The sequence below is a fragment of the Drosophila subpulchrella genome, unplaced genomic scaffold (assembly GCF_014743375.2).
Source record: "Drosophila subpulchrella strain 33 F10 #4 breed RU33 unplaced genomic scaffold, RU_Dsub_v1.1 Primary Assembly Seq354, whole genome shotgun sequence".
In the NCBI taxonomy this organism is placed as follows: domain Eukaryota; kingdom Metazoa; phylum Arthropoda; class Insecta; order Diptera; family Drosophilidae; genus Drosophila; species Drosophila subpulchrella.
This window is the reverse complement of record NW_023665577.1, coordinates 903,400-928,221: the sequence shown is the minus strand read 5'-3', so window position 1 is coordinate 928,221 and position 24,822 is coordinate 903,400. Positions and strand designations below refer to the sequence as shown.

Sequence of the window (24,822 nt, the reverse complement as noted above, 5' to 3'; positions counted from 1 at the left end):
GCTTTCAGCGCAATACGAGCATTGCCCCTAGTAACGCAGCACCAGCTCCAAATCCGCTGCAGTCGATGTTCAGCGGTGGTATGAACGGCAACATGCCCATTCCGCAGAGTCTGGAGCAGCTTCTCGAGCGCCAATGGGAGCAGGGCTCGCAGTTTCTCATGGAGCAGGCGCAGCACTTTGACAGTGAGTATGAGTCGCATATCGGGAGCTTACTACGGTCATCGGAAACTAACACTTGGTATTTTTGTTGCAGTTGCCTCGCTGCTTAATTGCCTGCACCAGCTGCAGAGCGAGAACCTCCGGCTGGAGGAGCACGTGACCAGCCTGATAGCACGACGAGATCACCTGCTGGCGGTCAATGCGCGCCTGCAAATCCCGCTGAACAGCATCGCAAGTGGTGCCAAGGCCGAGGCGCACGGTAAGTAGAGAAGGCGCCTATTCTCTATTGTTCTTGGTGTCGGCACTCGCTCGCTCCCACCACGTGGCACTGGAGGAGCCCCACATCCACCCACTTACACAGCCATTGCTCACAGACCAAATTTTGCGTTTATTTTTTTGTACTTACAATTTTTTGTTTGGTGTTCGTTGTACATACAAATGGAATTCGAGTCCAGTTCGTCTCGTAGTCTTAAGCGACTTATTTTAAGTTAACAACTAAACTGGTTACAAGTGGTCATCTTTATAAACAAAATATGTACATAATTTACACACCCACATTCTGTCAATGAATTTCTGTTTGACAAACTTAAGCAGTGATGGTACGTACAAATTACTTATTGCATTTATCGGCCATATTGACAGCTCGTCACTTTTTAAATACGGAATGCCTCTGTATCTTTATCATTAGTCCATCCCCCGATTAGGTTACTTTTCCTTAATTTAGACTTTTAAGTTAGTCATATGTGTTTACGGTTAAATACAAAACCTAATTATACTTACTCTTGTATCGAAAAATTACTTCCTTGGCCAAGTTAACAGTTAAGTTCTTTTGATATCTAAAAGCTATTATTTTTCGATTTTATTTATTTTAAAAATGAATAAAATGTTTAATTATTAAACACAAAAACGAACACAACTTCTAAATTTATTTCAATAAGTTTTCATGATTTGCACCTAGAGTTAAAAATGGCTGCTAGGCCAGAAAAGGCATTGGGTTGAAGGTTAACTCTGGGTTAAGTGCTGTACTTTTAGTTAAGCCTAAGTTTCTTGTGTTGCTGTATGTTGCATGCAGTGAAGAAAGCCCACACACCCGCACACATATTTGAACACAACCCAACCACACCCTCTCACCAATCACAAACTAATACCGCACAAACACACAAATTTCGTGGAGATGGAACAGCAACAACGGGGTACTCACAATCTAACCAAATGCTTACAGCCGCCATATCAACAACGGCAGCTCCAACAACCACCACAACAACCTCAACAACAACAGCAACATCAACTTGTACAACTTCTGTCATTTCCACACTAGCTTCCAGCAGCAACAGCGGCAGCAGCAACATCGGACTCGGCAGCAACATCAGCGCCCTAAATGCGGCCACAACAATCGCAGCAGCGGTTTCGCTGGCCACCACTGCCATCAATACCACCATTCCGACGATGGCCAACAGTCGACCCACGGTGGCAGCGGCAAGTTCCACCGGAGTAGTGTTGGACTATCGCGGACCAGGTGCCACAAGTAACAGCAGTGGCAGCAACAGCACCAGTGGCAACAATGCAACAAGCAACAGCGTGAACAGCAGCAACAGTAACCCTGCGACCTCTTCGAATGCCAGCGGGCCCGCTGCAACATCGATGTCCATCTCCGGCATAAACATGACCAGTGCAGCCAATTTGGGAATGAGGTGAGTTGTGCCCCCTCAGACAGAAAAAATATTGGCTATACAGCTGTATTGTTAAAAACGTATTGGCATAATGACGTAGAAGGAGGTACTATTCGTCAAGTTTTATTGTTATTACTTACCTCCAGCGATTTAACAAAATTTTAATCAGCTATGGTAGCTAATTAGTAGTTAGTGGCGAGTAATCGACACCAGTTTAAAAACCAATTTCAGGTTATAACTGACCAAAGGAAGTGGTTAACTGAAAAAGGAGAGCAAACAGATTCCGGCCAAATCGGAGTAGCTTTAACGGGTTTAGAAATACAGAATACCGATATTACAACTTTCAAAGCTTTGGTGCTGCCATGAATTTTGTACAGCTTCTCTGTGTCATAAAATCATAATTAGAGTCTTGCAACAGCGTTAAACAAGTATTTAAAAGTCCCTTTCCATCCGCCATCAAAATTCTTCTCTTCGAGGAGGAAGAAAAGCACTATCACAAGCGATTCGTATTTTTTTGCGTATATATGGTATTAGCCTTCGCACACTATTCTGGTGCGCTTCGTCACTACGTGGACTTCTGTCCACAGTGAAAATCTTTAAGATTATTCCATGTAAAGATTTTATAAAATTTATTTTCTTAATATTCTATTTCCAGACACGTTTCGGCCCATTCGTACAACAACGCCGGAAACAGCAACAGCAGCGTTGGGACCTTGAATGCCAATAGCGCCGTCAACAGCAACAGCTTGCATCACCAGCATCCGTCGCAGCTGCAGCAGCAACAGGCGCAACACCAGTCGCATCCTTCGCAGCAGCAGCAACAACAGCAGCACGCGCAACAAGTGCAGCAGCATCTGCACCAGTCGCACCACACCAGCGCTGCTGTGGCAGCTGCCCACATGCTGGGCGTGGGAATGAGCCTGGGCGCTGGAGGTGGGTCTGCTGCTGGCATTGGACGAGGTGGGTCAGCGACAGCCATGGCTGCAACAGCAGCAACAACCACAACTACTTTTACGACCACAGCGGGCACGGGCATGGGTCAGCAGCACCACCACCCACACCCACACCAACATCCTAGCATTCAGATTCAAGTGGGTGGCGGCGGCGTTGGCGTTGACGGTTTAAGTAGCACCTCCTCCTCCTATGCGGTGCACCACGCGGCTCTCTACAGCACGCATCACCAGGTAGTAGAGTGCGTGCGAACGAGTTCCTGTGTGTGTGTCAGTGTGATTGTGGGTGCATGTCCTTGCCACATGAGAATCCATAATCCATATGCCAGTGCCTGTTATTCGTGCATTCTCACCTTTTCATTTTCCGTCAGCTCCATGTCTCATCTACGTACTACTCACTACCCACCAATCATTCAATCAGCCAATCAATCGGAACCGCCAAAGAAATTTGTAAAACACACACGCCTCGATTTCGAATTCATCTGCTTTTGCGGCCATCTACTTCATTGTTAATATCCCATTGCTGTTGGCAGATAACCCCGAAATTGTTTGTTGTTTTTGTGTGTCAGGCTGAAAGAGAACCCATGTTGTTGAATAAATACTCCCAGAACCAACATAATATCGTCAATCCTATTGGGTCCCTACTCAATGATTAATTTCTAATTTCAGTCCCAACTAAGGCGCGACGATAACATCGCCAAAACTAGCTGAAAGTCGTACCGTGAGCAAGTGCTTCAGCAGCAGCAGCAGCTGAAGAAAAAGCAATCCGTGAGCAAACGAGGAGGACGTCACAACAGCAGCAGCAGCAGTAGCAGCAATCATGGCAACAACAAACTGGCCCAGCAAAGCAAACACGACAAGCTTAAGTCGGCGGAGCTTGGTTATCAGCAGCTGATCGACAAAAATGACGATGATGTAGGTGTTAGAAGTTCTACTCTAATTGTTTGTGCAAGCACTAACCCAATTCTGTTATTACAGCTCAGCAGCCATAGCAGCTCTTCCTCCTTTTCGTCCTCCTCGCAGCAGCAGTCTTCGGTGGACTACGAGGCGGAGGACGAGAACGAGGACAAACAACGCAGGCCACTGCACAAGAACGAGAACGACAGCTTGCTGCATGTACAGAATTTTCTCAAGTGCTTCGGGCCCAATGCCTACGCATCGGCAAAGGCACCCCCTCCTGCAACCGCTACAAAATCATTAGCCATCGTAAAGTCGCCGGGTGAAGGAGGAGAGCTGCGTGCCTGGCGCCAGAATTATTGCACTCCAATCAATACAGTTCAAGTGGCCATCACAACAGCAACATCGCAGGCCCCAGCGACAACCTTAGCGGATAGCACTGCCACAAATACACCAATGTTTCAAGCCCAGTCAAGTGCAAACCACAAACCAACCAAGTTTCAAATAAACACCAAGTTTCTGCGCAAACCACGCAACAAACTGTTGAAAATGCTGCCAACAGCAACGGCGACTTCGGCGGCAACCGCTCCCAAGCAACAGGAGCAACTGCAGCAGCCGCAGCTGTTCAACGATGATTCCAACGCCAAATTCAAAGACTTTTCAATCGACTCGCTATTGAATAAGTAAACGTAAAACACTATCGGATTAGCAGTTACACCATAGCCTTATTATTTGTAGCATAATTAAACAAGTACCAGCAGAGCCCAAGTCGCGTTCCTAGTTTCCCCTCCCAACAAAGCCACTACAGATTTTGTTTAGCCAATCGAGTACCCATAACATGAACATAGCAACAACGTATTATAACTATAATTAGGTTGTTTATTTATTACATGCATATTGTTTAACTAATGGCGCAATTCATAACTAGCGTAAGAATGTAAATATCTACTTAAATACGAGATAATAAACCACAAACAGATGTGCTAGAATTTAAATATGCAGGCAGTGTGACTATGGTAAATGCTCGGGTGGATTCGGAGTTCTGGATGGGCAGTCAGTTCTTCTCCGGTGGCAAAGAGGAGTCCAGGGCAGCGCGCACGCGCATCAGCATCTCCTTTCGAATGACGTCGGGAACCAGAGCGCGAGCCTATTTAGATGAAATGTGGTTTAATGAGGTTCCCAAAGGAGTGTCGACATTAACCTACATGAGGGACTATCTCGGCAGCCAGCTGATCGTGGGTCAAGTTGGACACACCGCGCTCCTCGATGGTGTGGCGTATCATGTCCTCGATGTCCTTGCGCCAACCGCACTCCGACAGCCGCTTCTGCAGCAGGTCCTTCAATCTGTTGGGGTATCAGTAGATATCCACAGTTTATTGCAATCGAATTGTCGTATAAACTAAGGCACTTACGCGACGCTATCGCGGCTGGTTAATTTTACATCATCTCCACGATCGGCATCTGTTCCTGTTTCCTTGCTGTTTGGCATAGTTTCAGAGGTATATTTCACTAGGTCAATGTTTCCTATATTTTATTACAAATTTTAAGCGCGAGACGTAGAAATTTTTTTGGAAACCCAACGCAGTGTTTTGACGATGAACTAATGGTTCGGAACTTGAATAGTTGGAACTAGTTCCGAATTGGACGAACGGACGTGATTGCTGGTCACGATTCCTACTCCCAACTTAAAATTGGTAGTGAGTACCCAAATATCCCTTATTTTCAATGAAAACATGCATTGTAAATTTTTGGATATTGTACAGATATAGGATCCTTTAGGTGGAGTACCAAATTATCATATAAAACATGCAACCAAATCATAATATAATATTGAAGATAATATATTGCAAATCCAATAATTAAAACTTTAAAGGGTGTCTAATGGGCACCAAATTTAAGTTTACCCCATTTTTTGAAATCTAAAAAATGTTTCCCTATTAATCCCAGAAACCTTTGATCCCGTGACAGATATTTGAAATATGTACTTCGTGCTGCGTGACAGTGACTGAACGGAATCCCATCTCTAGCTATTTATGTTTTTTGTTTTGATTTGATAATTCTGCAATGGACTTGCTGCGAGAATTCGACATAAAGCATGAACTTAGCTTCGATGGCCTTGAACAGGAGCAGGTGGGTAATATATTGGGCCCAGTGGACTCCTGCCCACGGCCCATGGGTGCTCCAATCTGGAACCAAAGCCTTCTTCGAGATAAGAAGTTGGAACTCCACCTGTCGGTTTATTGATTTTAATGACGCATCCTTGCAGTACACGCCGATTACCCGTTCGCGTTGCGCCACTCCGGATGTAACTACTCCGGCCACCAATGCCCACATCGCCGATCTCAAACAGAGGCTGTCCAGCGGACAGTACACGCTACGCGACAAGCGCGGTCGGAGCAAGGTGTGGCAGCTGTTCGCCGTGATTGTGGACGAGAACGGAGATGACGTCGAGAACTTCGTGGCCTGCCGCAACTGCTACAATGTCCACAAGTTCCATTTGAGCACATCCAACTTGATGAAGCACAAATGCGCCCTGAAGCTGGAGTCCCTGGTCAGCAATTCGGAGGCGAAGACAGCTCCAGATGTTCCTATGGACGAGGATACTATGAAGAAGGTCCTAGGAGCTGTAACCGCCTGGTCTATTTACAACTGCCGACCACCTAGTATAGTTGAGGACTCGGAGTTCGAAAATCTGGTGGCCATCCTTCTGAACATTGGAGCTATCTACGGCGAAAATGTCAAGATCAAGGAACTTCTTCCTCAGCCAACAGCTGTGGCCCGCAACATATCCGACATATACGAAAGACAGCAGAGGAGCTTGCTAGAGGAGCTAATGGCCATACGTGCCACTGGTTACACCATGTCCATGTACATATATACCGATAAATTCCGGGAGCGCCACGCCGTGCTCACCATGCACTACATTCAAGAATCCGCTGTGATCAACCGCTTGCTGAGCGTAGCCACCATGGGCGGAGACCTGCCTGCTGGAGGTAAGATTAGTTCTAAAACGATTTATAAATTCAAGGAAACTTAGAGTAGCTGAAGATTTGAAGACTTTTATATACTTTTTCTAATCGTACATTTATTATTCGATTTTTAGATAAAACCATACTTGATACGGTAGCGTCCACTCTTAAAAAATTCAACGTCAGTGGGGATGATCTGGTGATTGTTACTGAAAATGATGAGAGTATGCAAACTGCCTTTGGTCAACAACACATCGTGTGCATCAATTCACAGCTCAACCAAGCGGTTGACAAGGTTTTTAGTGAGACACCACAGCTGCAGTTTCTATACGAAAAATGCGTCGAGTATTTGAAAACCTGCCACAGTCCTAGATCTGCTTATTACACGCCGTTGGACAGGATAATCGGTGCGTTTAGGAATGTGGAGAAGCATTGGGGTACGGTTTCGATGGAAATCGCAGTGCAGGATGGTAAAAGCAATACGCTGACTGAAGTAATGGCCATGACTCGAGTCTTGTCCAACTTTGAGAACTCCATAAAGGAGCTGGAGGCCCTCAAAGAACCAACACTACATATGGTAATCCCCCATTTACGCAAGCTTCGTAAACTTTGTTCCGATGAAACAGATGATGAAGTTGAGGTCGAGTTGCGCCTGAAGATTGCATTAAGGCCTTACTTGGAGTTTATTGCCCAAAATTTTATCACCAAGTACCACAAAATAGCATTGCTACTCTTTCCACCCACCAACAAGCTGCTTCTCTTCGAGGAGTCCGAAAAGCAAAATATTTTAGCCGATTGCAAGGCGATGATGGAGTCATTTTATGTGGAGTCCGACAGCCAAAGAAAGAGAATCAGGTCGGACTGGGACTACAATTCAGCGAGTATATTCAGCGATTTCATCACACCCCGTCTAAATGATACCAAAACCGACATGATAACCCACGAAATGAATGGGTATCTGAGTATGCAAGTGGTCCTAAGGCCAGATTTCAATCTACTACAGTGGTGGAAGGACAACGAATGTCTGTTTCCACTACTTTATAAGGTCAGTTGCAAAGTATTCGCCACTCCAGCCAGCATTGCGTTCGCCCGAAATACGTCGATCCAAGCCCGGAGTCTGATCAGCGAAGCACCAAGTTCCAATGGAGGTGGCGAACGAGTTGTAGACGAAATAATGTTTCTAAACAATAATCTTAAAATAGATTAGCATGTTTTAAGCACAGTTAATTATACGCTTCAATTGTTTTGTTCTATTCACAAATTTAAATTGTAATTATATAGATATAGCCTTAGATTTTAAGGTATTCTATAAGAATTTCGTCTGTACAACTTAAAGGACACATTTGTACAAGTAACACGCTTTTATTTATCAAAAATCTGGTCGACTGCGGACGTTTTTTAAAATAGAAACAAAAAATAAAAAGTAATGAATGGGGCTTACCAATATTTTAGAAAAATATTCAATAGATAATGAATTGATTTTATTTCAGTAAATTGGAATTGCTTTCTCAGACTGAAAACCTAATGAAACGTTGTCCTCTAAAAATAACGCGATTAAAGCCAACTAGACTTTTGGAAAGCAGTCTTTCAGTGTAGAAATATGTATGCCAATTCAAATGAAGAATGTATACATTAGGGCGGGTCAATTGTATGGGTCCGAAAAAAGTGACAAATCTTATGGGGGAACGTAAATCTTAAAGGATTATAGACTGGGAAACGTTTAACAGGATGGACTTCGCTTGCTGCAATAAATGCAAGACAGTGTTTGTGAACTCTAGACGAAAATAGGAACGGGCTTTCTCAATCGTCGCAAGCATTTGGGATTTGTTGGATTATTAAGCTTGAATTTGGACAATCTTGTATTTTTGAACAAAAACATGAAAACGAACAAATGTTTAATAATCGAGAAAAGTCAATGTAAAATAACAAATTTTGAATAATATTTCGTGCGTGTTCGTATCGTGTCGTGACTGACTATTCGACATTCGTGTTCGTGCGGTGTTGTGTTGAACATTTTTGACACGCGCCCAACTCTAGTATACATACATATGTCATATGTAGATTACATAAAGATTGGACGTTTACCTACATTAGTGGCAACCACTTTTATATGAACTCTTTTGGCTCAGGGTCCGTAAGAAAAAGAGTTACTTGTGATTTTTATTTTAAAAAAACACTACGATTTTTGAAATGTAACCCTCTTTTTATTCTTGTCCCCAAAATATAAAACTCGCCAAATTTAGGCAATAAATGAAATTATAAGGGTAAATATCTACAAAATTTGAAAAAATTAGTCAAGTTGACTTAATAACGAATGCAATCACAAATAACTATTATTTACGGACTCTGTGTTGGCTGACATTATGAAGTTCTTCTGCCCTATTAAACTTAGTATTATCCGCAATGTCGCCCACTTCGTTCTTAGTAGGAAAATAAATGAGTTATGAATACTTGCATGTTTTTCTCCGCCTTTATTAATTATCTTCATTAATTTTTAAAAAGTCTGAAACATTCATGATCAAAGAGTTCCCATTTGTACTTAAGATTTCTGTCAGTATGCCATTATATTTCTGAAGATACTTTTATTGATCAAACATTTTTTAGGCATTTTACTATCGTCAATCAAAAAGGCAACGTAATGAAAATGCATATATACAAAAATAAAAGGCGAAAACTTTATGAACCAAATTTTGAATGTTAGGCTTTTTTGTTGAAGTGAGTACTAGTTTTAAAGTAGAAATCATTAGTATTTTGAAAACTCATGAATCAGAGCTCGATTGTGTGTCTGGTTAGCCATCAATCCTCCCACTCAACCTCCCACAACTGTCTGAAAAAGTCTCTGTGAGCCGGTTCCGAAGTGTTGTCATTATAAAAATGCGTTGGCTTGGCACCTTCCATGTCCAAATATAGTCATACAAATCTGTTTGCCAGCTATGATTTCATGAAGCCAACTGTTTTTATTTTCGGCCTAAAAAGCTTAATTCAGCTCCAAAACTTTTTCATATTTGGGTTAGGCCTGGGGCATTAAGTAAACTTTATATTTAACCTAGTTTGAGGGCAAGATACAGCTGGTTCTTCAGGAAATTCTAGTAAATGACATCAGACATAACCTCAATAAAGGGCGCCGGTCTGTGCCGCCAAATGCATTTCTGTATACATATGCATGTATGTATGTATGTATATAAGTGCGTTTCCTGTCATTGCAGTACATACGAGTACACATTTTTAGGCCACATGGCCCTCCTTTACTGCATTTACTGCCTGTTTGTTTGGGTCTTTCTGGAAATTCGATAGCAGCTGCCTCTTTGGCCTGTTCCTTGAAAATACCGCATTGGGCGCAGGCAGGGTAGGCGGCTTATACAACACAACAACAAGCCGGTTTACCTAGGCTTCGATTTCGTTTTGGGTAAATCAACCCCCATAAAAGGCCGGAACAAAGAATACATACATACATGCATATGTATGTACAATAGTGATCACTCGTATAGCACTAAAACACTCGTCATCAATTTGGCAAGTCCTATGAGCCACACCCTAATCTTTTTTATAATACAAGGATTTTTAAGCCTTATTACTAATAACATATGACCTTACTACACCACAAATAATTTTACTGCAATACAAGGATTGTAAAATCATCCCTTTGTTATCTAGTTTTTAAGCTTTTAAGTTCGCCTGTAAATTTTACATTTTGGTCGAACATTTTATAATAATAATAATAAAATCTTCCCATTTATGGCTACTAGAACTTCACATTTCTTGCTATTATTTTGACCTTCGCTGTAATCAAGTATACCTCCATACATACATAGTCAACTCACATTCGCAGTCGCATGTTTGTCGGCAGTTAAGAAATGATGACATCATTTTGCCGAGCTGGCAACGATTATGCTGGGGAATGACTCATCGCCACCAGAGAATCGATACCAGAAAAGTGGAAAGCTAGGTGCACGCCACACACAGCCTGGTACAGCCTGCACTTGCCACAAACAGCAGCGGAAAAGCGCAGCAGTGGCCCGAATCGGGGGAAAATAGAAAGCGCTAATTATAGACCAAGAGAGCGGCTGCTCTGCTTTCCCGCAACTAAAACTCCGTCCAATGACCCCTTTCACGCTGGAACAAACGATCGCTGGGGAAGGAAACCAAAGAAAAACGAACTGGGGATTTCTTTTTGCTGTCAACACTGTGTCGGGCCGATTTTATTCTTGTACACAACTTATCGCCGAGTTAGCTTGGCTTTTCTGCTATACGTGTCTTTGTGGATAAAATACTATCTGGTTCTTCTTACATATTTTGTTTTCGTACGCTTTACAGTGTTGCAGTGAATTTTTTGTTGCGATTGGAAGCGTGGACACTGATTTCGACGGTTTGCCCGCCCACCAATGACGCTCCCACCGAGCGTTGGAGTGGCGCCACGCTTAGTACTCCTCAGCACCCTCGCCCTCGCCGTCTCCGGAGTCCATGCCGACCTCCTCGTAATCCTTCTCCAGGGCAGCCAGATCCTCACGGGCCTCGGAGAACTCTCCCTCCTCCATACCCTCACCGACGTACCAGTGGACGAAGGCACGCTTGGCGTACATCAGATCGAACTTGTGATCCAAACGGGCCCAGGCCTCGGCGATGGCCGTGGTGTTGGACAACATGCACACGGCACGCTGCACCTTGGCCAGATCTCCTCCAGGCACCACGGTGGGTGGCTGGTAGTTAATGCCGACCTTGAAGCCAGTGGGGCACCAGTCGACGAACTGGATGGTGCGCTTGGTCTTGATGGTGGCAATGGCGGCGTTCACGTCCTTGGGCACCACATCACCGCGGTACAGCATGCAGCAGGCCATGTACTTGCCGTGACGGGGATCGCACTTGACCATCTGGTTGGCTGGCTCGAAGCAGGCGTTGGTGATCTCAGCCACCGACAGCTGCTCGTGGTAGGCCTTCTCGGCGGAGATGACCGGGGCGTAGGTCACCAGCGGGAAGTGGATACGGGGGTAGGGCACCAAGTTGGTCTGGAATTCAGTCAGATCCACGTTCAGGGCACCATCGAACCGCAGGGAGGCGGTGATCGAGGACACGATCTGGCCGATCAGACGGTTCAGGTTGGTGTACGTGGGGCGCTCAATGTCCAGGTTGCGGCGGCAGATGTCGTAGATAGCCTCGTTGTCGACCATGAAGGCGCAGTCAGAGTGCTCCAGGGTGGTGTGCGTGGTCAGGATCGAGTTGTAGGGCTCAACCACGGCAGTGGACACCTGGGGGGCTGGGTAGATGGCGAACTCCAGCTTGGACTTCTTGCCGTAGTCCACGGAGAGACGCTCCATCAGCAGCGAGGTGAAGCCAGAGCCAGTGCCTCCACCGAAGGAGTGGAAGATGAGGAAGCCCTGCAGACCGGTGCACTGATCGGCCAGCTTGCGGATCCTGTCCAGGACCAGATCGACGATCTCCTTGCCGATGGTGTAGTGACCACGGGCGTAGTTGTTCGCCGCATCCTCCTTGCCGGTGATCAACTGCTCGGGGTGGAACAGCTGACGGTAGGTTCCGGTACGGACCTCGTCCACCACGGTGGGCTCCAGATCCACGAACACGGCACGGGGCACGTGCTTGCCGGCTCCGGTCTCGCTGAAGAAGGTGTTGAACGAGTCATCACCTCCGCCCACGGTCTTGTCGGATGGCATCTGGCCATCGGGCTGGATGCCGTGCTCCAGGCAGTACAGCTCCCAGCAGGCGTTTCCAATCTGGACACCAGCCTGGCCGACATGGATAGAGATACATTCACGCTGCGGGCGAAAGGGAGGAGGGAAAGGTATGATTAATTCCACGCCCCAAGAAAATCGATAGCCGCAGAGCCGCGCCCAACTTGAGCCGGCCCTGTGTGCGAGCGAGACAGCTATATAGCTTTTGGTATACAGAATTTTTTGCCACTTTCCTCTACTTTGCCGATGCCGGAATTTTACTTGGTCGCCATTTTCTCTGAATCTACAGTTATGCGTCAAATTTTTAAATAGACGCCTCTAATCAAGAAGGCAAGGAAATGACAATCTTATGTTCCGTTTATTTTGTGTGAAAATTTTCGTTTCTTTGCTTTTTTTTAAATTCAGTATCGGACATGTATTTGGAACCCCCTTTACTTTACATTCTTAATTTTCTCCGCATAGCATTTACCGCTTTTCACTTCGTTCCCTTATTACACGCAAATTTTCTATAGCTTTCCACGGCGTTCACTTTGCGAAAAACATGACGTCATCACTTTTAGAGAAAAAAAAAAAGCAGACCGGCCGCCATTTTAAGAAAAGAAAAAACCGCTTCGCTTTGTTCGCCCATTAAATTATGCCCCTTACTTTCTACGCTACTTTTTTCACAGAAATGTACTCACCATATTGAGTTTTTAGTGGGGGTTTTTTCACACGCGACAAGGAAAATTCACAGAAAATGTGTAGAGCTACGGAATCGAGGTCTGACTCTGAGAGCGAATACGTTCGAATTGCCGGCTATGAGGCTTGACAAACGTAACGGGTATGAACTGCCGGGCGCGGGCTGCTTTATATAGGTGCTGGGTGCTGGGGCTGGATGGCCAGGTCCGGATGTGAAAAATATCTCAAAGTATATACTGATATTTTTTGAATAAAAATAAATACTTAAATCGTGAAAGTTTTTCACTCGATAGTTGATACCAACGTTTTAAGGCGCGATGGTTTTCTGTGCCATCCCTACTTGTTTTTGTGCTTTTCCTTGTATGCTTCTTCCATCTTGCATCTCCCTTTTTTACTGACACTTACGTTGCCTTACGTTTTGCTGACACTTACGTTTTGCCAGGGATGGATGGCCAGATCCGGATGTGCAAAACATCTCAAAATATATACTGATATTTTTTGAATAAAAATAAATACTTATATCGTGAGATTTTTTCACTCGATAGTAGATACCAACGTTTTAAAGAGAGCAACATAGCGCGTACACACACCCAGCGATGGTTTTCTTTGCTTTTGTTTTTGTGCTTACGTTGCCTTACGTTTTGGATCCAGATCCAGGTCCAGATATGCCTTGTGTACTGAACGGCTGAAATTTACGTGTTTTCAACGCTGTTTTTAACGCTAGCGATTAATTATAGCGCAACAACTATTCAAAGGCAGTCTCTCAGACACAATCGCAATGCGAGTCGAAGCAGAGGATTCTTTCTGGCTGGAAAAGGCGGTCTGCTGCAGTGCAGAAAGGCAGTACTACGAGACGCTCAATGGGCGGAAAACCAGTGTGAGTAGGAGCCGACCTTCGAAGAATTCGGTTAATTTCGCAATAATCGCTTTTGTGGCGGGAACTTTTTAACGGAAGGGCCGGAGCATTCCGATCGCATTTATTTCCATTGAACGCGCGACAACTATACATACATATTCGAACACTCATATATGTGGCGATGTGGTTTGGTTGCTCAAGCAATCGCTCGCACGCCCACAAGCTTGAACAGCCGGCAAGCTTCGTTCGTAGGTGGCTACCCTAAGAAAATCAGCTGGTTCGATAATTCGAATCAACATTTCTATTGGCAGCCAAACAAAGGCGGCGAGAGCTCACGCATTCAGATCACTTTTCAGCTTCCCGGTCCCGCCCCCCTGAAAACGCCTGCCTGCGCGCCGACCATAGCCGCCCCCAACATAGGCGCCCCCTCGAAGAAGGCCAAGAAGAAAAACAAGACGATGGCCGAGAAGGAGCCGCCAAACAAACTGCTTTACGTGAGTATGGTGCCTTGCCAATTCCGGCCTAAAGCCCGGCGATCTTGCAGATGAATCCGCTGACCATGGAGGCCAACTTTTTCCTCGAGACCCTAAACTCGGTGAACCAGAAGGCCAATCCGCCGCAGCTGGATCCGCACCTGGCCAAGCTGCTGGAGCGTATTATGGTGGGCATCGAGGCGTACATGGACAGGAATCCCACCTACGTTCTGCCTCAGGAAAAGGCCGCCCCGGGCGAGGGCGTGGTCTTTGTCCAGCCCAAGGAACTGCAGACGATCAAGCGCACCTTCAACTGCAGTTCCTGCAGCAACCGCATCGTGGGCACCTCCATTGCAAAGGCGGTGGCCCACCTTTCGGAACAGCACCCCAACCCCAATCCCAACAATCAGCCAGTCCAGCCACAGCCGGCACCCCAGTCCAGGCCGGAGAAGAAGCAGGCCCCGGTGAAGGCCCGTCAGCAAATGGCGGTTCGGTTGCCCAAGAGTAGGTCACTATTTCATTATAACATGACATAAGTAAACCCTATCTGGGTTTTGGTTACTTTTAATGTTTAATGTAAAAACCAGAAGGTAACATTGGTTCTGGTCTGACAGATGTCACTATAGCCCGAGACCAGAACTGCATTTAAAATAGAATTTGTCTTGTCAGCTAAGCTGAAAAGTTCGTATGAAAAAAGGGGTTCGCATCATTCAAATAGAAATGGGTAAACTCTTGGAGCTCGCCATCTAAAACATTCTTCGAAATATTCCCTGCTCGGCTAACCTTGTCACGTTGTCTATTTCAGAGGCTAAGGCAATGATTGTGGGAGAGATCACGAATGTGTTTAAGGACAAGTACCCCATAGCGGACAAGTTGAAGGTGATCCCCGAGTACGACATCATCGAACAGGCCCTCTGCAATCTGTTATCTCCGGGCTTTCCGAAGCAACCGCTGCGCGTCTACAAGTTTGGCTCTCGCATTACCGGCATTGGTTCCCGGTCCTCGGATCTCGATGTTTTTGTGGATATTGGTAAGTGAGTCACTGGTCGCAAAGCGAGCCTCTGTATCTTGACTTTCGGATTGACAGGAAACACCTTTCATACGTTCGAGCACCGTGCTTCCAATACGACCATCACCAAGCTGCGGGCGATGCGGAAGTTCTTCTGCGGCAGCGACGACTGGCGCATTATTAATGTGAGGAATCCTCTAGCTGAGGGATCTATAATTGCAATCTGTATGTTCCTTCGCAGGTCATTGAGCAGGCCCGTGTTCCCATTATCAAGACATGCCATTTGCCCACTGGCATCGAGTGCGACATTTGCCTGAACAGTTTGGGATTCTGCAACACAAATCTGCTGAAATACATATTCGAAACGCAGCCACTGAGTAAGCAGAAACGATCGAGCAAAGTCCACGTAATCTCTTTGTTTTTGCTGCAGCTCAATATATGTGCATATATGTGAAGAACTGGCTGGAGCGCTGCAAGCTGACAGAACAGATATCGACGTACAGCATTACCCTGATGGTAATCTACTTCCTGCAGCTTCAGGGCCTGCTGCCGCCCATATCCCTGCTGCAAATCGATGAGTCAGTCAATCAGGGCGTGCTCGTGGGACGTAAGTTTATCTGTGTCATTTTTTAGGGGGATTCACCAGATTATTTTTTCATTGCAGCGTGGGTTGTCAACTTCGCACAGAAATCGCCCAGCGAGCTGAGACTGCAGCAAGTAGTAGTGACTGTCCCGGTGGTGAAGGGCTATCTTCGCTCGTTCTTTTTGTACTTTGCCAGATTTAACTATGAGCATTTCTTGGTCTGCCCATATTTCGGACAGGCCGGAGCCGAAATACAAAGCATTGAGCATATACTGCCTACTAGGTAAGATTTGTGATTTCAGAATAAAGATAATTAGAAGGAAGAATGCTACTTGCCATTAGTTCTAATGATCAGAAGTTATCAGCAGAGTGTAAATAGTTAATCAACTCAATTTTCAAATCTGGACTAATAATTGATTGCTATTTTTTTTTAGGTATTCCGCATATGTTTTGGAGAACCCTGACTGCCCGCTCCAGCTACGAAAACCGATGGTGGTCCAGGATCCCATACAGCTGAACCACAACGTGACCAAAGCGGTCACCAAATACGGACTGCAAACGTTTGTGGACTACTGCCAGCAGACAGCTGAACTGCTGGAGGAGCCGTCAACCAATTGGCGGCAGCGCAGTACTTAATTCCTGATCACCGTCCTCCATCCAATCTCACTTCCGTCGCTGGTTTATGCTTTGTTTGTGCGAGAGACCATTTCGGGTTTCGACTGATTGTACATTTTAGGCGTTTGGCACGTCTCGACAATATACAATACACAATACAAGTATAAGTGACTTTTGTATATTTCACTAACAAGCGTTTAGATTGTATAATTGGTTTGGTTTCAATTGCATTAACACGTGAGATAGCGTCATATGGCACGCATTTGAACGGACTACATCTGCCAGGATTCAGGCAACCGGTTGAACACCTTCAGCAGCATGTATATTGTGAAGCCCACGATTAGGAACAGGCCCAGGAAGCTTATGCGGTTGAGCCAGTGTTGCTTGGAGTCGCGCATCATGTTGTAAATGCTCATGGCCGAGTTCTCCGCCTCCTCCACGCTGCCGTTGTTGTCGATGACGAAGTGAGACTTTTCGCACTTCTTGTCCAGTGGCATTTGCGAGTCCACGCGATGCCGCGCCTCGGATTCCGACAACTCATTGCGGGCTATCAATCGCTCCAGCTGCTTGTCCGAATCGCTGGAATATAAAGATGAGGATAATCGTTATAATCTCGAAATTAAAAGGATTAAACGCTTTAACTTTTCTACCCCTTCCCCTACTCCCATGCAAAACCACAAAAGGAACCCAACCTACCACGATACACAGACGATCTTGTGTATAAAGTCCATCAGGACACCGGTCTCGAAGAGCAGGGGCAGGTCCAGGACGATCCATGCATGTCCCGTGACCAGCAGTTTGCACACCTGCCAGAAGATCTTGCGATGGATGGTCGGATGGGTGATCTTGTTCAGCTTTCCGCGCAGCTCCTTGTCCTCGAAGATCATCTTGCCCAGGACGGCGCGGTTGATCTCCTTGCTGGGCAGCAGGACTTCATCTCCGAAGACCTCCCGAATCTGCTTCCAGCACGGTTGACCTGGTTCCACAACTGCGCGATTAAGTATAGACAATTAGCGGAAATGGTCGTTAATTACGGAGCACAAAGCGGATGTGCTCCACTTTTTGAACTCACTCTCCCTTGCGATTTTGTCGGCGTCGATGACTGGAATGCCTTGGCGTTCGAACACCTTGCTGATGGTGCTTTTTCCCGTGGCAATGCCACCAGTTACCGCCACAATAAACATTATTTACGGCAGTTAAATTAGTTCGGGGAGGGACAGGAATGTTTTTTATCGTTATTCGTTTATTTTTTCTAAATATACAGAGTGACCAAGGCTAACTCAATCTAAACATACCGTTGTTAAAAATACTAAAGTGTCTAGGCACAGTGGCCAATCCGGTGAAAACTGTAAGTAAATGTAAATAAATAAATATACAAATCGCTTAAAACATACATCAGTTTACTGGAGCTGCTATTAACTATTGCAAACTATTTATATGCAAATTAAAAAAAAAAAGACTCGCAAGTGCTTTTATAAAGTTTTTCTTATATACTATATGAGATGTGAAATTAAATATACATTAAAAAACAGATTATTTGTAATTACGGAGTAAGGAACAGAATTCACACGAACAAATTATTGTATGACATAAAGATAATGTGTGTCTTAAAAGTTTTTTTGTATATAAATTGTTTTTAAATTTTACCTTTTTAATTAACAAAAAAAAATCAATCCATGTACCCGATTCCACTGTTTCATTTCGTTGGTGGCCGATCGCCGCTACCTTGACGCACGGCGTTGCTCAACACTTTTTTCCCAGATCCAAGATGGCGTCTTTGTAATTTTTCGTGCGTCGTTTTTGCAGGGTTTTGTGAAATTCCACGCGCTTCTTTAACCGAACACAATTCTCAACACAACTTTTGGTAGCCAGCAGATAGCCATCCTTTCCACGCACTTCAAAGATCTCCACAGACGTCAGAAAAACACGCAATCAGCAGGATGGTGGACAAAATTGAAATGAGCCTCGACGACATCATCAAGTCCACTCGCTCGCAAAAAAAGCCGCAAGCCGCTCGAGGAGGTCCCGGTGGCGCCCGGAGGCCGGGCGGCCAGCAGCGTTTTGCCGGCGGAGCGCGTCGCGGTGGCGCCAATGCCAGCGGATCGCCCAGGAAGCCAGGGAGCGCGCTCAAGGGCCCCCGAGGAGGAGTGGCCGGTGGAGCCGTTCAGAAGGCAAAATTTCCACGGGTAATTCAATGCGTTTCAATGGCCAAACGGAGCAGCCGGAGCAGAATATCCCTGTGTTCAGCTCACCAGGACAATATTACCAAGCAAGTGTCTTGCGAGCCATGACCCACACACACCAGTACATCAGTACAACAGTGCAAGTAAAAGTACAAGGAAGGGAAGCAAAATCAAAATGGCCACCCTGCGCCTTCCCACGGACGGAACAATTCTTCGAGCCCAAGCCAAGCCTCAAGCTCCTTTAACCCCGTTCTTACAGAGTACCAAAACAAACGAATCCTGTGTCTTAACTTATTTCCCCCCTCGTCTCACGTTTTCCCCGTGAACCCTACCCAGTTAACAAGCATTTCTAGTGTCTGCGCTCGGTATGGCTGTCCTCTTGAGGCTAGGATACGATGCACCTGCTACTGCCACGGCTACTCCCGCCAAATACATATAGTCGATACGCCTCCCGTTCGAACCAACAACAGACATACCCATCTACCTTCTACCTAATACTACCCCTCTAGGGCGATGTGAACAGCGCTTGGAAGCACGATATGTACGACGGACCGAAGAGGGGAGCCGTCGGCGGCGGAACCGGGCCCACCCGCCTCATCGTCGGCAATCTGGACTACGGCGTCTCCAACACGGACATCAAGGAGCTCTTCAACGACTTCGGGCCGATGAAGAAGGCGGCAGTGCACTATGATCGTTCAGGTCGCTCGTTGGGTAAGTTTGGTCTTCAATTTAAATAGTTTTCGCATTTATTTTGACTACTACAAATGAAATACGAATTTTGGATAGAATAGAAATCGATGACCGATTACCATTTAATGTTTTCCACTTTCCGTTGCAGGCACCGCTGATGTGATATTCGAGCGTCGCGCCGATGCTATGAAGGCCATTAAGCAGTACCATGGCGTGCCTTTGGATGGACGCCCTATGACCATTCAGCTGGCCGTCTCCGACGTTGCCGCTTTGACCCGTCCCGTAGCCTCCACCGATGTCAAGCGTCGTGTGGGTAGTGGCGCATCTGCTCCATTCAAGCGTGGTGGTGCGTATCCAAATATTTTACCAGGGACCGTGAATAATGCCCATATTCGTTCTTTTTTTTTACCTCAAACATCATTCATTAAAAACCATTTCAGATCATTTTTGGATCTATGCACTTCCACAAAGATTTTTAAATGCATATTTATATCGATAACAATGAATTTTAAAGATAAAGATTTTATTTATTATTTATTGTTATTTTTACCTTATCCCAAATGGTTTTTGTTACTGTAATTAAATTCTTTCCGGTCGAAATACTTCATTCTCTGAACTGAGTCTTCACCATCTTGACACAATATTTATTATTATTTGTATACTTACTCAAACTCTTCTTCTCATTGATCAGTATAACATAACTTGTGTACATATATTACAGTTCAGATTCACTCTTGAAAGATTTGTACGAATGCTTGCAGATCCAAAAGCTCAGCTTTCAAACAATTGTTTCTGCAATGGAACCAAGAATGATTTTGATTACGGTCCCTGACGGCTATCCCTTGCTCCAATCCTTACACTGCCATTCCAAACTGTTTTTTAGGTGGCCAAGCTGGTGGCACTCCGCGTCGTGGTAGCTTCAAACGTCCGGCCGGAGGCAAACCGGCGGCAGCCGGCCCCCGACGGGAGCGCAAGGCCCCACCCACTGCCGAGGAGCTGGACGCCGAACTGGACTCCTACATCAACGACATGAAGATCTAAATAGCCAATAGTCTGAATTAGCCTAACAAAGAAAACAAGAAAAACACAATCCCTAGTCTTAAGTCTACCATATGGACATTCTCCGCATGGTTAATAAACGCATCCGGATCGACAACGCCGCGCCAAGGAACAGCACTTCAAACATCAAGAATTATGTATATCCCATTTGCGCATGTATCCATTTAATTGTTAATTATATCAATCTGGCGGCTGTTGGGATAAGTCGAGTAACTGAAATACATTTGATGCTGTATTTAATATAAATAGTAATACGCTTTAAAGATCGACGATGAATTAATGGACACTTGTAATTCTAAACTGAAGTGTAATAAATACTAGAATTAATTTCGTGACCAAAACGAGCTGTCTTCACTGACTCACTAAGTTAGGAGTACTGTTTAGCTACTAGGCCGACTCCGAAGAATCTCCACCAATTTGCATAAATAAAAGACCGATAATTTATAATTAAATGTTTTATTTTTGAATAATACATCGATGGTTATAAGGGATTCGTTTTGGACAAATTGTACAGACTATAAGTAGTTTCGATTGGACACTTTAAGTACAAATGCTAAATTAGGCTTCGGTAGTAGGTGGTAGAGTTTAGCAAGTTAATCCATATGATTCAAGTTTGTGGGGCGGAATCACGAGTTACTTAATTTCAACAATTGAGTTAGACATGTTAAACGTTTTACTTAGACAATAGGACATAGTGAGAGGGATGAAAATGAAACGACGAAAGGAAGAACATATTGGAGTGCTGCTTGCAAAATATATTCAGAGTTTCCCTTCTCCGGCTGATCAGCAGATTAATATAGGTATGCGCCTCTAAGTATGTGTGTATAAGTATGTTATAAGCGAGTTATATTTATAGGTTTATGTTTTTATGTCGGTCTGAGGATGTGATGGTGAGTCATTAAATGCTTGGCAGCTGCTTCTGCTCCAGGGCACACTCCCTCTACCAGAATCCGCCCGACGAGAATCCGCCAGGAGGGACTCGGCCACGAGCCTCTCCGTTCGTGGCCGCCTGTTTGTTCGCCGACTCCTTCGACTGGCTGGGCGGGGCGGACTTGGCTTCATCCTTCTGGGTAGTGACCTCTTCGCGAATCTTCTCCACCACCTTGTTGGGATCGGTGGAGCCCATACAGGCGTTGAGGTTCGAGGAGTTCTGTTGGTTGTACTTGGCTCGAGGAGCGGGAACGTTCACATCGGGCTCCGAGAAGATGTTGGTGTGGCCGCCACCCGGTGGCTTCAGCACTCGGCTGGAGGGACGGGCACTGGTGGTCAGGCCAATTTTCAGCTCGGTGGAAGTCATTTTGTCGCTGCTTTTTTGCGGTTTTACTGGCTGCAATGCATAACAATGAAAAGTGAATCAGATGCGGTCGGAAATACGAGTACCCTAGAATACAAATTCAGTCACGCCACATGCGGATGTGACGCCCGGCACAATGACGCCCGTCATCCGACATCGCCCCACTGGCCATTGGGGAAACTCTTTGTGGAGCGGAGTGAAAACGAGACCCTTTCGCTCTGCCCTTCTGCCCCCTCTTGATGGTTTCTTCTACACATAGAAATTCATCGGCTCCCTCTATCTTTTTTTGCTGGTTGCGTTCTCTTTAACTTTTTAACTTTGCCGTTAACTGTAATTGCGCGTTTTGTGGCTGTCGCACTTTCGTTGTTGTTTTTGGCGTTGTTCATTTCTCCGTTTTGGTGTCAAGTATTCGCACAGTGGGGCGAAAAATTTATTACTTAGGAAAAAGCTGAATGTTGACTATAGTTACCATCATGTTGGGTATTGATAATGTGAAAATGACTTAAAGCGATTTGTAAAATAAGTTTCCTCTTCACAATTACATCAATTACTAATAAAAGGCATAAGCAACGTATTATTATAGTTAATTTAATGAAATGCTCAATCTTTAAAGGCAGTTGAACTGAAAAATTGATATTTACTGTTGTTGAATCACTAGTGATAGTGACTAATTTGCCATCCATGTACAAAACCCCATTTAATGGTTATTTAAATTCCTTGTATCCAACAGGCAAATGACACATTTTGTGGTTTTTTTGCGAAGCATATGTATTTATAACTTGCTCACTGTATCTGTATAGTGTTTTCCATCTATTTATGCTCCGCTCATAGCGAAAAAGAGGTCGCCTTACAGGCGATGACATCTGCAGCAAGTGCTGTAAAGCATTTGTAATGATGCGTCATCCGCTGGGGAGGCACTTTCCGCCCAACTCCCCCCACCCTAATTCCCCCGGGGTGTAGCGCCTTTGGGGTGGCTGTTGGCAACAACAAAAAGCCCGGGCCACACACACTGGCAAATTTGTTGGGGCATGGGGAAAACAAAGCGAAGTGAATGACCGCAGCGAGTCAAAGATCTTTAGATTAGACGGCTCTGTAGCGATTCCGATTCCCATAGTTGAGCGCTTTCCACCTGGGCAAATAAAATACTACTTTACACAGCAGGAAACAGCGAGTTCGATTTAAAAGATATTTAATAGCAATTTCGAGCCCAACTAACGACTTAATTTTTATGCGATAGCACCTCTTTTCTCACTGTGCATAAAAGCAATAACAGCGGCTGATTGCCGTGTTCCCTTTCCACTGTACTTGTTGTTTTTGCTTCCCTAGGGCGATTGCCGGCTCACAGCAACACACGTACACGGGTAAATCACATTAACTGTGCCCGTGTGCTTGTGTGTGTGCTGAAATTATGAGTAATGAGCAATCTGGATATAACTCGAAACTGTGGGCCTTTGCCTTCGCCGACTTGTTGACTAAGTAAATATGGCCAAAACACATTAGACGGAAATCCAGTTTCGGCAGAGACCTACTTAAAATGTATCTTCGGTTAGACTTAAACGGCGATGCACACGGAAACTGGCAGAGCAGAAAGAAAAAAAACAACTTCGAGAGCAGCTACTAAAATTCAGTTTAAACTGCTTCCAGCTAGTTTTTTTTAGGTGCATGCAATAATCGCCAGACTAAAGCGAAACACGACTAATATGGCCGCCAAAAAGGAGAGCCGCAAAGAGAATCCACCGGAGTGGGGCCCAAAACAGCCAAGCAGGCGATTCTCCACTTCCACAGAGGATGTGTTATTTATAAGGCATATGGCAGCTGTGCTAAATAAAATTCAAAAGCAGCTGCACTCTCACACACACATACACAGCGCTTGCGCTTGGTGTATAAAATTCCATGACACAAGTGAAAAGTGCTGGTCTGTGAAAATTATTGATTTGTTCCGCCTCCTGGGATCGGACAACTATCAGAGGGACTAACCTTTTGGGGCGATCCAGCAGTCACGCTTACCTTGAAAAGGCTCTGGAACTCGGCTTTACTCGAAGCTTGTCAAGCTCTAATCTTGTGGAAATTCACTGTGGAAAACGACGCGCACTCGCCGACGAACGTTGATTTCAAAATGTAGAGTGCCGTGGCTGAGTTTCAGAGTTTCGCCAAAAAATAATTTGGCTTCCAAAGTTTTTAAACTCTGGTCACACCTGTCGGGTCTCAACATTTTCTGAGACGCCATTTTTAACAGCTCTGTTAAGATTCAAACTTTTCCTTTAACGTTTTCCCTTTCTTTAGTTTATTTTTCATCATATCAATAGATCTTGATGAAATGCACACTTTCTTTGTTAAAGTTATTATTTTTCTTGTTAATTCTAATCATTTGTATAGAACTTTCGTCCGCGTAATAAACCTGTAAAGAAATTGAAAACCTCATTTCCACGCCACCTAGAGGTAAAGCTTATGTCAAGGTTACATATGCGTGGTTCGACAATGACCCTGGTACACTGTGATTACATTAATTCGGATATCTAGCCATATATTAAATAATTCTACTAATATCCACTACTTTTTAAAGATGTTTCATGTTCATTCTTGTAACACGTTTCATACCAAAAAAAATCTTTAAAAATGTCTTGGAAACTGTTTTTTGAAAAGGGAGTTGTATAGGAACAAAAACAAACGCAACGTTCGTTGACCGTCGCAACATTTTTCGATATTTCTTAAAAAATTGAACTTTTGAACAAACTAAAAATAAAATTTGTATTCTTAAAATTTCAGTAAAATATTTTTCGAGTAATCAAAACAAATTGCCGAGAAAAGATACCAAAGTAAACGCCGGAGAGTTTTTTAAAAAGCTTTTGAAACGTTGACAAAATAAGTTATTAAGTATATAGAAAAAAACAAAAAACTACTGGTCACAAGGGAACACTTAAAAAAAACATCACACAATACAACAAAACAATTACACAAGATCATGAACATGCAGAGACAATTAAACGTTCGAAAAACCAAAGGAAAATCTCCCAGAAACAAATGCTAGAACTTTATCTATAAGAAAAGTTCGT

The 24,822-nt window shown here is 44.7% G+C and overlaps 7 protein-coding genes across 22 annotated transcripts in view; 3 read left to right on the top strand and 4 right to left on the bottom strand.

Annotated features, from left to right (window-relative positions):
* Nucleotides 1-4,671, top strand: part of LOC119559942 (protein AF-10) — a 31,761-nt gene extending 27,090 nt beyond the window's left edge. For 5 of the 13 annotated variants that reach the window (XM_037873159.1, XM_037873154.1, XM_037873156.1 and 2 more), the window contains 6 exons: nt 9-183; nt 254-418; nt 1,382-1,850; nt 2,485-3,013; nt 3,449-3,694; nt 3,758-4,671. In XM_037873159.1, the coding sequence (XP_037729087.1) occupies nt 9-183; nt 254-418; nt 1,382-1,850; nt 2,485-3,013; nt 3,449-3,490 (1,380 nt within the window). In that variant the 3' untranslated portion in view covers nt 3,491-3,694; nt 3,758-4,671. Of the gene's footprint in view, nt 1-8; nt 184-253; nt 1,348-1,381; nt 1,851-2,484; nt 3,014-3,448; nt 3,695-3,757 lie in introns of those variants that run through there. The other 8 variants (XM_037873155.1, XM_037873165.1, XM_037873157.1 and 5 more) reach the window with 6 other exon arrangements.
* Nucleotides 4,533-5,279, bottom strand: LOC119559959 (enhancer of yellow 2b transcription factor). The gene is made up of 3 exons (XM_037873193.1): nt 5,089-5,279; nt 4,882-5,020; nt 4,533-4,823 (listed from the first exon to the last, which is right to left on the bottom strand). The coding sequence occupies exons 1-3, from the start codon at nt 5,163-5,165 to the stop codon at nt 4,731-4,733; spliced, it is 309 nt and encodes a 102-aa protein (XP_037729121.1). The 5' UTR covers nt 5,166-5,279; the 3' UTR covers nt 4,533-4,730.
* A 5,530-nt stretch (nt 5,280-10,809) lies between these two features.
* Nucleotides 10,810-13,162, bottom strand: LOC119559948 (tubulin alpha-1 chain). The gene is made up of 2 exons (XM_037873177.1): nt 13,010-13,162; nt 10,810-12,413 (listed from the first exon to the last, which is right to left on the bottom strand). Exons 1-2 carry the CDS (start codon nt 13,010-13,012, stop codon nt 11,064-11,066), a joined length of 1,353 nt encoding a protein of 450 aa, XP_037729105.1. The 5' UTR covers nt 13,013-13,162; the 3' UTR covers nt 10,810-11,063.
* Nucleotides 13,163-13,984: 822 nt separating this feature from the next.
* On the top strand, nt 13,985-16,724 carry LOC119559946 (terminal uridylyltransferase Tailor). 2 transcript variants are annotated; one of them, XM_037873172.1, is made up of 8 exons: nt 13,985-14,357; nt 14,408-14,840; nt 15,142-15,366; nt 15,424-15,530; nt 15,587-15,722; nt 15,776-15,952; nt 16,010-16,211; nt 16,363-16,724. In XM_037873172.1, the coding sequence occupies exons 1-8, from the start codon at nt 14,037-14,039 to the stop codon at nt 16,562-16,564; spliced, it is 1,803 nt and encodes a 600-aa protein (XP_037729100.1). In that variant the 5' UTR covers nt 13,985-14,036; the 3' UTR covers nt 16,565-16,724. The 2 variants fall into 2 exon arrangements, with proteins under 2 accessions (XP_037729100.1, XP_037729101.1); XM_037873173.1 differs by lacking the exons at nt 13,985-14,357; nt 14,408-14,840 and adding an exon at nt 15,042-15,060.
* LOC119559956 (dephospho-CoA kinase) lies at nt 16,706-17,818 on the bottom strand. The gene is made up of 3 exons (XM_037873189.1): nt 17,616-17,818; nt 17,240-17,531; nt 16,706-17,122 (listed from the first exon to the last, which is right to left on the bottom strand). Exons 1-3 carry the CDS (start codon nt 17,725-17,727, stop codon nt 16,816-16,818), a joined length of 711 nt encoding a protein of 236 aa, XP_037729117.1. The 5' UTR covers nt 17,728-17,818; the 3' UTR covers nt 16,706-16,815.
* A 485-nt stretch (nt 17,819-18,303) lies between these two features.
* Nucleotides 18,304-20,816, top strand: LOC119560087 (THO complex subunit 4). 2 transcript variants are annotated; one of them, XM_037873405.1, is made up of 4 exons: nt 18,304-18,729; nt 19,236-19,437; nt 19,565-19,762; nt 19,857-20,016. In XM_037873405.1, exons 1-4 carry the CDS (start codon nt 18,484-18,486, stop codon nt 19,913-19,915), a joined length of 705 nt encoding a protein of 234 aa, XP_037729333.1. In that variant the 5' UTR covers nt 18,304-18,483; the 3' UTR covers nt 19,916-20,016. The 2 variants fall into 2 exon arrangements, with proteins under 2 accessions (XP_037729333.1, XP_037729332.1); XM_037873404.1 differs by lacking the exon at nt 19,857-20,016 and adding an exon at nt 20,300-20,816 and having other exon boundaries at nt 18,305-18,729.
* Nucleotides 20,817-20,915: 99 nt separating this feature from the next.
* Nucleotides 20,916-23,914, bottom strand: LOC119560088. 2 transcript variants are annotated; one of them, XM_037873406.1, is made up of 2 exons: nt 23,777-23,914; nt 20,916-21,802 (listed from the first exon to the last, which is right to left on the bottom strand). In XM_037873406.1, exon 2 carries the CDS (start codon nt 21,770-21,772, stop codon nt 21,416-21,418), a length of 357 nt encoding a protein of 118 aa, XP_037729334.1. In that variant the 5' UTR covers nt 21,773-21,802; nt 23,777-23,914; the 3' UTR covers nt 20,916-21,415. The 2 variants fall into 2 exon arrangements, with proteins under 2 accessions (XP_037729334.1, XP_037729335.1); XM_037873407.1 differs by lacking the exon at nt 23,777-23,914 and adding an exon at nt 23,747-23,764.
* Nucleotides 23,915-24,822: the final 908 nt, after the last annotated feature.